Source organism: Podarcis pityusensis, assembly GCF_964106645.2.
Source record: "Podarcis pityusensis genome assembly, chromosome: 10".
NCBI lineage: Eukaryota > Metazoa > Chordata > Lepidosauria > Squamata > Lacertidae > Podarcis > Podarcis pityusensis.
Genome location: NC_138035.1, coordinates 19,240,665 through 19,254,749, shown reverse-complemented (window position 1 = coordinate 19,254,749; position 14,085 = coordinate 19,240,665). Strand labels below are relative to the sequence as shown.

The window sequence follows — 14,085 nt, the reverse complement described above, 5'->3', positions numbered from 1 at the left end:
GTTCCAACATTTTTCTAACATTCATCAATTTTATAAAACAATCCTAATAATAAAAAAAAATTCTTCCAATCTTCATCCAGCGTCTCTTCCTCCTGGTCCTGGGTTTTGTCAGTCCTTTCTATCCCATCAATCTAGTTCATTAACCTGGTAATCTTATGTCCAAGGCCCTTAAATCTCTTCCATGTCCCTTCCGCAGCTCTTCTTCATATTTATACCTGTACTTTACTTTATCTCCTGCTCCTTTCACTCGTGGAAACTCCAACTTGACAGTGTTTTTGACCCTTCTCGACAAATCAGCCCCTTTTCCATAGTCCACACTAGACTCCATGTGGTATTTAAAAACATGTTTCAAGATCCCTCCAGAATTAAGAGCCTCCACAACCCCAAACATCTCACGGCCCATTGCCAGACTTGGAGAGTCAAAACATCCCTGCATAGGGGGGTCTATCCAACCCCCCATTTCCAAACCAAACAAAACTCTATCTCTCCAAGCCTGGCTTTTTCCAAGTTCATTTGTCAAATCCAACAACTCATGTTCCTGCTGGGCCACAGCTTCCTCCATCTCTGGCGCCCGAGGTTCAACAACATCCTCTTCCCTCATCTGATCTGTCAGAGCACACTCCTGATTTAATTCCTGGGTGGGCTCTATATAGTTACCCACTACCTGTCCGAAATTTCCAATCGCTGCAATCATCAAGTCCGTCTTCTCATGTAGCTGTTCCAGTAGGGCACTTGTTTTGCAGAAAGCACGCATCAGAGCTTCTGAATACATTGTTCTGCAAGGTCAGAAGTCTATTCCCACGATCGTAATCTGCTGCAGCTGCAGAGCTCCCCGATTCAGATTTAGTAACAGTTTCACAGGCTCCCTCTAGGGGAAAAACTTCTATTTGTTCTTTTCTTTTAAAAGCAGATCTAACAACAAAGTTTCCTTTTTCAGATATTTTGTCAATATTTGTTCCTTTAAAATGCGAAGGAGAACAATGGAATCACTATGTTTCTCTTCTTTTAACTATCTGTCAAAAATGTTTGTCTCTGGTCAATGAGCTTCCCAAAGAACGTCAGTCCTGACGCCCGCTCCCAGGATCAAGACGGTGGAAAATTACTTTGCTTTACACTCTTTCTGCAGGTTTAAACAGTCCAAAAAAAAAAAAAAATCCCCCCTCTTCTCCTGCTTCCGAAGGGGGTTCAACAATTTTAAATGATGAAAATTAATCCTTTACAAGCGATTTTCTGAACTCTAGTTTGCCATGTCTTTGCTTTAATCTATCTACAAGAAACGGAAGGCTGACTTCCTGTTTAGACATTCCCGTTTCAGTGCCAAATTGAGATGAATTTCTTAGTTCAATTTTCCTTTCTACTCGCAGGTCATTATTCAAAGTCCAATTGTCCGAAATTAAAGTACTCACGGGTAGTTGTTTTAAAAGCCAAATTGTCCCAGGAAAAAGGCAGCGCTCTCCGGCAACGGCTGTGCGGCTTCGCTCGGCGGAAGAAGCAGTTGACTCGAGACTTCCAGGGTGGCGCCATCGGCAATGGCGGACTCCCTCTGATCTGGAGGGACTAGCTCCACGCGAAACGGGTCTTTTCCGCTACGGCGAAGGGCCTCGGATACAAGGTTACCAGGTTAATGCGCTAGATTGATGGGATAATAAGGACTGACAAAACCCGGGACCAGGAGGAAGGGACGCTGGATGAAGATTGGATTGTTTTTATTTCTTTTTTTTTACTACTAGGATTGTTCTATAAAATTGATGAATGTTAGAAAAATGTTGGAACGCAATTACTTGGCTTTAGCAAAAATGTTTAAAGAATTATGTAAGAATATTATGGTTATGAGAAGTTGGTAAAAATAAGATTTAAGTTTTAAGCTTTAAGGTTCTTTATAGTAAGATAAGATTAAAATAGATTAAGGTAATGTAATGACAGAATATTATGAAATATGGAAAGGATTTGCTGCGACAATTAACAACTAGGATACAAAAAAAGGGAGGAGGAGGAGGTCAAATAAAGAAGGTAATGACAGTTGAGGATTTGAGAATGATGGATTTGTTTTTGAGTGTTTGTGGTGTATTTTTGTTTTTTGAATTTGTATTGTTTGATGTGGTTTGTTTTTTCTTTGTTTTTTCTTTCTCTTTTTCTGCTTTGTTCTCTTTTGTAATTCTAAAACCTTTTAATAAATATCATTTAAAAAAAAAAAAGGAAGAAGCAGTTGACTCTCAGCACCGTGCCACTTCCCCCTCTTCGCTCCGGAGCCCGTGAATGGGTTCCTTTACGGGTTGGGGAGGGCGCTAAAGGTGCCCGCCGAGTCCCATGGTCACAGGCTTCATCCGCCTGTGATTTTTGAAAGGGTCCCCGCTTCGCCGTAGCGGGAAATACCCGTTTTCCGTGGAGCTGGTCCCTCCAGATCAGAGGGAGTCCGCCATTACCGATGGCGCCACCCCGGAAGTCGCCACTGTTATCTTCTTCAATGGGGTTGTTCCATGACAGATCACCAAACCTTTACAACACCTGGGCTACTGATTTTCAGACTTTGGAATTGTTGAAATATATACAAAAAAATAATAATCACTTTTGAAGTTTTTGGAAAGCTGAAATCCAAAACATTTAAGAAAGCATAAATATTGTTTAAAATATTTATGTTATTAACTGAGTATACAAAACTATTTTAATTGTGTTGCATGTCAACATTTTTAACATTTAGGTGCATTATTTATTTATTTATTTATTTTAAAGAAACACCAGGTGTCCTTGTGACATTTTGAAGGACAATGTATGATGTTTAGATTTGAGGATAGCTGAGATAATGCATGGATATGTTTGCACAGAGAAAAAAATAATCACCTGCCAGATAGTCAGGGAGTGGGTGAACTGGTTGGTCATCAGTAACAGCAGAAGTTTGCATTTGATAAAACTAACAGTGGGGCTGCTGTTCTTCAAACAGAGAAATGCTCAAAATGCTTTTGGACATTTGCATCACACTGGCCTGAGGGAGAAAAGCTGTGCTGGCATTTATTCTCTTGTGCGATGACGACAACTCAGAGACGCAAAGATACTGCAAATGTCACACAAACACGTATAGAGTCTGTGTCACTCATTGGGAGTCGAGACAGTGACAAATATCCAAAAAACACACCTTTTTCTAGTTTATCTATCCATTTTTATCTCCCTGCCCTTCAAGGAGCTCAGGATCCTCTTATCATCACAACTCCCTTCTCAGGTAGGTAAAACCCGTGAACTCTTGGAATTGGAATCAAGCAGGTGGTTGAGCTTGTCCAACACTCTAACAATCCTGGCTCTTTCACAAATCTGTGACTGTAGCTTTTGTGAAAATTGCAGTGCTCTAATCTGGACACAAAGCTTGCAACACCATTGCACACAAAATGAAGACTTGTGTAGCCCATCTGTCAAGCACCAGTGAAGCAGGGAGAGAGAATGGGACTCGCCTTTCCTTGTTGCTTACTGCTGGGAAGTGAGTATCAGAGCTCCCATTGCTTTGTCACAATGGCACCTGTCCTTCGTGAGGGGTTTGCAAGTGACTGAATCTCTGCTTCAGTGAAACCATCACTGACAATCTGATTCCTCCCGTTGCTTTTCTTTGCCTGTAATGTTGTTCACCAAGTTTCCCTCAACGTAGCTATGCAGCAGATTCCCTGTTCTAATCTTTCAACTATGAAGGAAGCAGCAGGCTATTTTAACACAACCTCCCTCAACTGGGATTAAAACCGAAATAAATTTATGCCAGATGGTGCAATGAGTATTGTAAACAACACCTATTTGTTTTCCTAGGTCTTATTAAGTTTCCATGCTGTATAGCAAGGATTTGTCCAGTCCTGCATATGTCACCCTGATGTTTTGTATTACCCCTCTGCCCTAAATTGGTTGTCTTGTCTAAGGTCTTCTAGATAAGATTCCAACCTGGAACCCCTCAACTCACCAACTCCCTAAAAACTAATAAAGGCAGCTGATTAGACAGCTTGTCTACAATGTGACAAAATGTAGGTGGACAGGAGTCTTAACCACAGTGCAATCCTGACTGGGGGAGCCAGATTTAGCATCTGTATAGATAGACCCCATATTCAGCACTCAATATATTTTCTAGGTTTCTCTTCTAGTGCACCTTACTAAAACCTAGAAATTACCCAACATGGAAAATATGTGGCCTATCCAGGATGCAAAACTGTGAGTTACAGCCGTGCAGTTACATGTCCACAACCAGCTCACTTTACATATCCAAACTTTGACTCTCCCTCTCCTCAAGGTAGAACTGCATCAGTGTCATGTATGGAAGGGAAGATCCACAGCATGCTTTCCATCTTCTTATTGCGTTTCATTCACAAATAACATTTGCTCTTGGAGCCACAGAGATTCATTCTGTTCAAACTCCCTTTTGTCTCTCTGTTAAACCACACTTTAACTGGATCGGAAGTGAATTTCCTCATACCCCAAACAGTTGCTTGGACACAGAGCAATAACAGCAATAAATTGAGCCTGGGGAGAGGGAACAAATCCAGTCAGCTTCAACAGCGCAGAACACAGTGAAGCCACTGCTACATTTGGGGCAGGGCATTCCCTTCCCCCCTCATCCCCCAGTTTCATTCCACAGATGAGCATGAATTAACACCTGAGCAGCATCGGCAAAAGGGAGCAAAATGTCACTGCCATCCTGATATTTGCAGTCACATTGATCCGGAAAAATAACAACAGAGATAGGTTTTAAATTGCTGGCATTTCACTGTCAGCAGGGCAGCCCAAAGATATTTTTTTTCTAGCCCAAGCAGCCGTCCATGTGACCAGAGATCGGCACCTCTGCACCATTTTATGATATAGCAAAGGGCCTTGAGTTTCTGTATCTCTGCTTTCCTAAGTCATATATTATTAAATATACAAGACCACTGAGTGGTTTACATAAAACACAGTAAAATTGTATGAAATCTCTCTCACAGATTGCTAGATGTTACGGCACGTGCACAGGACAGCTGCTCCCCAGTGGGGGGCTGGTGTCTACTGGGATAGGCAGGCCGTAAGGCATGGATGCCAACAGTAGGAGGAGCCAGAGGTGATGATAGGCAGAACTAATTCTAGTTTAACCCCAATCCTCCTCCATAGAAGGGCAACAGTGGCACTTAGAAGGAAGAAACCAGCAGGCAGGGCCAGCCCCTGGACTGGTTGTAAGAAATAAGGCAGTTGGGAGCTGGTTGCGGTTGGTAGGGCAGTGCCCTATTGGCCTAATAGATCAGCGCCCACTGCCTTCGGAAGCAATCTGTGCTCCCTTCTCTGTCTTTCAGCCCTCATGGGGAAATAACTAAACCCCCAAATATTACTCTCCACCAGTTACTCCTATGCCACTGTCCTACTTCCCCAATTCCTCCAAGGCTTATAATCCACCAGCAAGAGTCTGGAGGATTGGAGCCTCTTAGCCCCCTATCTATCTATCTATCTATCTATCTATCTATCTAATCTATTTATTTATTTGAATTTATATACCGCCGTCTCAGGGCAGTTCACCCTTACCTACCTGTAGCCCATCCTGGCTGATTACTGGCTGGGCTACTCATGAGCAAGCAACCAGTTTAACAACTTCTTCTCCACAGGAGCTTTAGCAACTGCTGATGTTTGGAATTTGGGAAGGAAATACTACCTCTTGCCAGGATATCATAGAGAAGGTTTTTTCTCTCCTTGACTACAGGCAGGCTGGTGCTCAGCTGACCTGGGAAGTACCCTCACATGCCCCAGCTCTTACATGTTGAAGCTTTAGTGACATATTGGAACATGGGAAGTTACTGGACTATCTAGCTCAGTATTGTCTACACCAATTGGCAGCAGCTCCTCAGGGTTTCAGCTCGAAGCTATTTTCAGCCCTACCTGGGAAATAAGGATTGAACTTGGTGTCTTCTTCATGCAAAGCAGGTGCTATAGCATGGAGCTATGGCCCATCCCCTGTTGTTGGGTTTACTGGTAGCTAATCATGATGACAAATGATGTAAACGATGCAAAGAGTTTTAATATTTATCTTGTTTAGCTATATCTTATTGACATAAGGGCAGCTCCCATATTTCTTATTTCTATAGACAAGCCATTTATCAGCCTTTGTCTGAATGGTGGAGGGGGAATAAAGGGCTAGAGCTGCTTATTCAGCCAACCTGTAATCATATCTGCTTCTCTAACATAAATAAATTATGAGAAAGTTGAATGAACTTATTTATTGAAGTTGCTCTAGCCATCAGAACCTGACTATCTGCAGTTGTCTGAATAATACAGTTTTGCTGGATTTCCAGTTGAGTGATTACCACCTGTCCTCATGCAATTCTGCAAACAGGCTGAAGTTTCTTTCTGATAGATTCTTGCCCACCTCTAGCTAATTATCTCTACTTGCATTTTATACCTACTGAGAATGCAAGAATGTCCACTCATGTTTCTTTCTGAGCTCCATATTTGACCTGGATCCTCTGATTATTATGGATCCTTTTAGAGCAACCATAGTACATGGGAGCTCTGGTTGGGGCTCAACTAAGGTTATCTCCCTTCCTGCATGATGCAACCACCACCATGTCTTTTCTCTTGCACGAGTGGCACCTCCCTAGTCCACCCTTCCTCCTTTCTTCATCTTCCTGCTATTGTTGGGTTTACTGGTAGCATGCTAATTATCATGCAAACACTTAGGCCTGGCCTGATTCAATTACCACTCATGAACAACTGAACAGAGGAAATAACTCCTTGAAGTTCTTACTCTACCTCTAGACCTTGGGATACCAAGCATTATTTGAGACATCAGGCACCAACTCCAGAAGCAGCACCTATTGGTCTGGCCTAGTATGACAGATAGCAGGATCAGATTGTAGATTAAAAGCACCATAGGAAGGCCTATGCATTTGTATAATGTGTAAATGTATTGAGAATGAAATGGGGGGGGAGGGAGGGGGGTAGAATAGAAGATGGAATGCTGATAAACCTTGCAACTTTTCAAATACTAATTTGTTCCTTTATAATGGACCAAGCTTGTTGTAAAATATCATTAATATTGAAGGGCAAGATTTGCAAATATCAATATAAGATTCACTTTAGCAGTGTACAACAGAATTCTCCACCCATTGCCTATTTCCCAGTAAGAACTGCTGCCATGCAACCTTAGTTCATTTCAGCAAGGCTTATATGGGTGAACCCACATGCTTTGCACAAGCTGCTGTTGTTTGCACATATTGGCACATCCCTAGAGCTGCTGTACATCTTTATATTCAAGGTTACAGCTGGACCAGCAAGCGCAGAAACATGCAGTGAAGTATGCCAATCACAAAGTGAGTGGTAGCCCAATAATTAAACAAGTAGTGCTATCTCTGTTTTCAACTAGGCAGTCGCAGCTAATCCCTGAACAGCTGTGAAGTGGGAAAGGAATTGCCCCCAGTTTTCTGGGCAAATCTGCTTGGGTGTTCTCCTGTTTCCAGAAAATGGAGATCTTTTTGCTGCACTATAATGATTCTACTTACCATGATGGAAAACAGCCTTGGCTATATAGGTTGCATGGCATAACATGTGATGCAGATGAATCCATGATGATGATTACAAGATGGTGGTAGAATTCCATGGTGAAGACACATGAATAGGAAGAATGGGAAATGAAGAAAGAAAGAGGAAGAATGACATGGTGGTGAAATGAAGAAATAATTGTTCACAATAGCAACAATGAGTGTGAGACTACTCCTTAAAATTCACCTGCGTTTACAGTTAACTAAACTGCTGTTTCATGAGAAATATGTTTTATTGTCTTATATCCTTCTTTCCTTCACATAAGCCTATGTGAAGTGAATGTGATTTACTTAAAAATATGAGAATATTTGACACTGAAAGCTTTGGCCTGCACACTCCTAAATGTTTAGGAGCAGGCAATGCTTTCAGAAACAAGTACAATATTGGAAGTACACCCTGGACTAGAGAGAGACAGCTATTCTATCTGGTTAAAATATGTGTAAGCAACATAATGTATGTAACCAGCATATTACTGTTGCCAAACCCTAGCAGGCAGTACCATAAGTAACATTTGCTGTATGAGATTGTGCTTTTGAAATGATTTCTGCCATTTATTATTATTTTTAAATGAAACGTATTAAGAATTAATTATATTTAGAAAGTTCTTTCTTTCTTTCTTTCTTTCTTTCTTTCTTTCTTTCTTTCACAAAAGACTGCCTGTGTTTTTCTACTTTTAGCTTACATTGCTGTTATGTTTCAAAAATTATCTCCAAGAAACGGAGGACAGGAATGGAAGGAATAAAGTTTCGTAATTTTAAGAGCTCATAGACAAAGCGACACTTGCTCAGAGCGCATGTGATCCACAGACCACAAGTTACCCACATTGCTGTTTTAGACACTGTACCACAGGCTTTTAGGGGTCTTAACACTGACACCCTTCCCTGCACGTTCCAAGCAAAGTGCATGTAGATGAAAGAACTGGCCCACTGCTTCAGCAAATAGTTGTTAGTAGTCTTCCATCCACCTCATGGGATACCCCAACATAGACCACATATATGAGCTGACACAGTTGACAGTGTTATTAAACCTTGCCAGTATATTCCAGGGTGTCTCAATAAAGGTGAAATGGAAGCTGGCGAATAGATTCTCAGTGCCAACAGGGTGACAATGTCTCTGGATTGTGCTAAATTGCATTCGTATGTGTGATTCCTTCATCCAAGCCCAGTGGCTGCAAAATTTGTGTGCTGTGAGCTGGCTGCATTCCCACATACTCACCATCTGCCAAATTGTCTGTGTGCCAGAAGCCAGATATGTTGAACTCCAGAAAGAATCTGTCAAAAGACGGGGGGGGGGGGGGGGAGAGAGAGAGAAAGATGTATTTTACGCTAGCCTGGAAGGGCAAAGGTGTTACGCAGGCAGACAGTCCCTGTGATTTGCTCTACTCTGAGCTTTTAGTCTGTAGGAGCAGCCTAGAGCTTGCCTTGCTGTTTCTTTTTAGTTCACACCTGAGCCAGTTACTTTAAATCTTCCTTTCTTACTTTTCAGAATGGTTAATTGTGCCTTAATCCTAAAATAAATTACTAGCAATTCCTGTGGCAAGGCTGTCATTAACACTGTGCTCCTTGTGGCTGGGAGGGAAATATACTCGGTCACCTTGAAAGCCATCTGCTCCGCGACGGTGGACGCTGGTATTCAGTGCCCAGCGACAGCTGTGGAGTGTGCCTAGCAAGTTAATCTCTATGAAGAATCTTGGAATATGGCCCTTGTCTCAAGTTCAAAGGTGTTTCAATCTAACACTTCAGTCTCTGCCTAGTATAATCATTGATCTCCACTGCACTACCAAGGAGGCGCTGCTGGTAGTCCCTTCATTGAGTACCGTATTTTTCGCTCTATAACACGCCCCCGACCATAACATGCACGTAGTTTTTAGAGGAGGAAAATCCGTAGGCATGCCATCCGTAGGCATTTCCTCCATAACACGCACAGACATTTCCCCTTACTTTCTAGGAGGAAAAAAGTGAGTGTTATGGTGCAAAAAATACGGTACTTTCTAAGGTGGGGGGCACAACACATAGTAAAGCCTTCTTGGTGGTGGCTTCCCATTTATGCAAATCCTTCCCATTGCATGTTTGGTTGTCTTCCACTTTCTGTTTATTCATATGGCAGCTTAAAACATTATCTATTGTTACAGGCTTACAAAACATAGCAGTGGAAGCCTTGTTTGTTAAGCTCTACTGCGCTGCTGACCTTTAAATGTTGTTTAATAGTATTTCATGGCTATATTTTTGTTCAGTTTATTTTTAATAGCCATTTGCTGGGTGTGTTTATTTATTTTTTAATGTGCTGACAGCCATTCCAAGTTCTACATGAGGGGGAGCTACAATGTATATTGGAAAGCTGCCTGTTCTCTATATATTTGGACGCCTTAATATATCATAACCAAATTAAGCATGATCAAAGGCCAGGTTTTAACCTATGTTTGTATGCAATTGGGCCTCATTTTGAATCAAGATGGAAAACCAAACCTTTCAAAGGTTCACTGTGTTAGCCACTGATCACAACATGACGCCGATTTTTTGGGTTTCTGAGAACTTCCGAGCAATGCTGGGTATGAGGTTGTTAGTAACAAATATATTAATACTAAAATATCAAACATACTCATGAATCTGCCTTTCTTCCTGAAACCCCACCTCCCACAATGTGTCACCTTGGCAGAGATGGCAAATTAGGTCTACTCCATTAACATATTTTCCTAATAGGAACAGGATTGTCCCCCCTTTATGTTTTCAACAGAGCAAATTATTCAAGTTCATTAGAATTTGAGAAGGGAAGGGTAAGTCTGATACTTACTGATTTACATCCATGTAGATACTCACAGATACTTTGTTGATTTACATCCACGTAGTAGAACATAAAAGTGTTAATGTTAGTGACATTGGCTCACTAACACACAAAACTCTTCCCCAGGGAAAAATATATCATTGCTGGGCAAGCAAGTGCCTATGCCTGCCTTCTTCTGTTTATGACATCAGAGTTCCTGCTCCCCAGTGCAGCTTCTTTCCCACGCTTAACAGCCTTAATAAGCAGGTTTGCATATTATGGACTTCCACTTGAAATCAGGAACTCTGGACCCCTTTACTGGCCCTGTTATATATGTTGTACTGCTACAATTTTGTACAAATCGGTTCCCCATGTTTTTGCAACTGGAAGGTGGAAATAATTAAACTGCCTACTTGATAATGCTCCTGGAAGCCTCTTGGGTACCACAGGAATGAAGGCATGACACAAATGCCTCTGCTTCATACGATGGCAGGATTTTTCCTCTTAGAGCTCTAATGCACTAATCCCATGTGTGTGATGCCTGCAAATCACATGGCTTGTATGCACAAGCCATTCTCCTTCTTCATGTAGTCTTTATCTTGAACTGGAGAATTTCCAAGGTCAGCACAAGCAGCAGACTCCACCCAAGAAAAAGATGCAGAAACATGGTAGCATCTTCTGTGGTGTGTGTGTGTTTCCTGTGCTTCTTGTATTTGTGCTACAAAGCATTGAACCAGAAGTGAAGGAGGCTCACATGCAGATATTCTCTTACTAAAATAGGGCCCAGATGTTTTATTAAACAGGCCCAGTGGCACAATTTTGTCTCTGTTAATGTGACTCATCTGACACTTCCATCCTATGAACCGAAATCTCCCTTTTACCTGATTATTCCATTGTGATGCACTGGCTTTGGTACTCATTGCTACAAAAGACATTTTTACAACACAAATCTGTATTGGATTTACTGGTATTGTCTCCCCAAAATAATTCTGGAAGTTATCTTGCTGGGAACTCTGTAAATGACTCCTAACCTTTCAAAGAATTATAGTTCCCTAGGGAGAGGGAATGACTATTAAAACAAGTTTGTGGCTGCAGACACACTAACCCATTTGCTGCACAAAAATGCAGTTTTTCTCAGTCTGGAATGGTTCATGCTTATGCTCAACATGCTGCTTTCAACACCTGGGATAGCTCAGTCAGTAGAGCATGAGACTCTTAATCTCAGGGTTGTGGGATCAGGCTCCATGTTAGGCAAAAGATTCCAGCACTGTAGGGGGTTGGACTAGATGATCCTCGTGGTTCCTTTCAACCCTACATTTCTATGATTCTAGATTGATTTAATTTCCTGCTGCCCACAAGGGTAGATGTGGTTACTTGGTACACATCTGAAAACCCTCCATGCCCTTTCCTCCCTGCATATGTCCCAGATGAATGAAGAAGCAGTGATTGCGATTTTGGTATACCTCCACTCACAACATCATTGGAAATATGTGCATACACATACATGCACACACCACCATCTGTTTTCAAATGGGCACACTGTGGGGTAATGCAGAATCAATATGCAAGGAACTTTTATTTTCTGAATGAAACTGGTTTCTCAATAAGTGCTTTTCAGGGGCCAGAAGTATGCAATACATGGTCCATATTGTGTGCGGACTATATAGAAAAAACAAGTACTCATTCTCCATTGATTTTAGAATAAAATGTAGTATGTAAGTGACCTGCCTGTAGAAACGGGTGTCTCCTAAGTTTCATGGAACTGGAAATCCATTGATGTCTCTCAATTCTACATTTTGGAATAACAGGACTATCTATATAGTGACTGCAACTTTCCCAGCTTCTGCTTCTAAAAGTTAGGACTGTCAATTGCTTCAGGACTGTTTTGAATATTTTCTTGTTTATTCGCTATTATAGTCACATATTGGAATTTTAAAACATGTTTGTGCCAGTAACATCAAGCCCCACCAATTTAAATTTCCTCATACCTATTAACAAACAAAAGCATTAGTTGATTAATACACTGATGTAAATGTACTAAAGCTTGCAGTTATAGTTTCTACTTCTAATGATATTTCCCTCCAGAACTCCAAAATGTTTGTACTCACATGAGGAAGTCAGTTATCAGCCACTTTAGTGCTCCCAGTAAGGCATAAACTGGCTGTTGAAAAAGAAGAAAGCCAAAGAAGAGGAGTATTTTACAGAGCCCACAATTCCAGAAGCCAACCTACAAATTAGGAGGCAGATTCTAAGAAGCAGCAATATGCATACAAGTCAGCCTACTACCAATAATAATTCTGAACCTCATCTTTGGAAAGGTCGGAAAGCTTATCGGGAATTCGCATGAGTCTTTGAAGACATAATTACTTAACTGGCTCTCTTCAACCGTAATAGCCTAAATAGCTCATAGAAAGAAAGAGCTAAAGCTATTTGTGCGACTAAAACTTTAGAAAACATTTTTGTTCTAATGGTGGAAAATAGTGTTTCCACTTCAAACTGTACACAAAAGCAAAACACCACACAAACCTTGTTAGTAGGAGTGCCTAATGCAATAAGGCCTTTAGCATATAAACTGGTAGGTGCTACACAATGCAGAACAATTTTAATATCAGGGGATTTCTAATCCTCATGATCATGCTGAAATGTGGATAGTCTCATCTGAAGGATTTTGGCAACTCTGCTTTGGAGCAAAGGTATTATTTTTCTTTTGTGGGAATATGACATGTGAGGTATATTTGTATATCTTAATTCTAATATCATTCTCAACTACAGTGTTGTATGAACTCAAAGCTATATCTGAGTAGAAACCTAATAAGGTCAAAGGTTCAGTCTGTATTTTTTGTTCTCTCCATTAGTGCTTTCTTCTTATAAACAACAATGGTGACATTTCCAGGGATTACTTTTTTGTTTCATTCTGTCAGGCGAGCTAGTTTCCAAACAGCAGGGAGAGGGAACCTGTGGCCCTCCAGATATTGGACTGGAGAAGACATGGGATTTTAGCTGTTATATTTCCAGTTTCTTCTCATGACCAACTCCCCCCCCCCCCTTTTAAATGTCTGCTCATCTCCAGCTCTCCTCACAATTTGTTTATTTATATGATTTATGAGTTAATTTCCATGCTTTTGTACATGCTCAAAGCAACATTCAAAACATTTCTTAAAGCACCTCATTAAAGTTATATAAACAAACAGACATGATAGAGTGAGATTCATAAAACGATGAATGAATTAATGATGAAAGCTATTGGACTGATATCCTTGTCTTTTGACAAAAAGGTACCAAAACATAATTTTAAAAGAAACGATGAGTTACTCAACCAAATTAGGTACCGGTATGCCTCATTTGCATAGTTTTATTGTAAAAGCTCAATTTGAATGTTTTGGTTTTAGAATTTGGAGGGTTTTCTGCAGCATTTTAAGATCCCTTTGGCCAAGTGCTTGTCAGTGCTTGTCAGGTGGAGTGGCAAGATCAGAAGAGCAAGGATGGGCTAGATGAACTTTAGAAGGAACGAAGGTCAAGCATTTTGCTGCTCTAACCAGACACAAGCCTCTCCAGGAAATTTTAATAAGTAGTAGGACCCCTCCAGATGGGTGGGTTTTTTTTGGGGGGGGGGCTATATTCTCAAATATGCCATTGACACAGTAATACTGCATTAGTGGTGGGTTTATACTGGACCATCTACACATCATTCTGCTTTATTACTTGTTCTCTAATGCTTCCCCAGTGTTACCAAACATTACTGCTATCTGGATGAACACTCTTGCACTATAGTGCAGCAAAAGCAAGACACCCCGGGAAACTTGTACT

At 41.1% G+C, this 14,085-nt stretch overlaps 1 protein-coding gene across 1 annotated transcript in view; it reads right to left on the bottom strand.

The window, feature by feature from the left end:
* CACNA2D4 (calcium voltage-gated channel auxiliary subunit alpha2delta 4) overlaps positions 1-14,085 on the bottom strand; it is a 166,531-nt gene that overhangs the window by 5,582 nt on the left and 146,864 nt on the right. The window contains exons 32-34 of the mRNA XM_080971592.1: positions 12,387-12,439; positions 8,734-8,789; positions 7,479-7,499 (exon numbers count right to left, since the gene is read on the bottom strand). Coding sequence (XP_080827718.1) covers positions 7,479-7,499; positions 8,734-8,789; positions 12,387-12,439 — 130 coding nt within the window. The remainder of the gene's footprint in view (positions 1-7,478; positions 7,500-8,733; positions 8,790-12,386; positions 12,440-14,085) is intronic.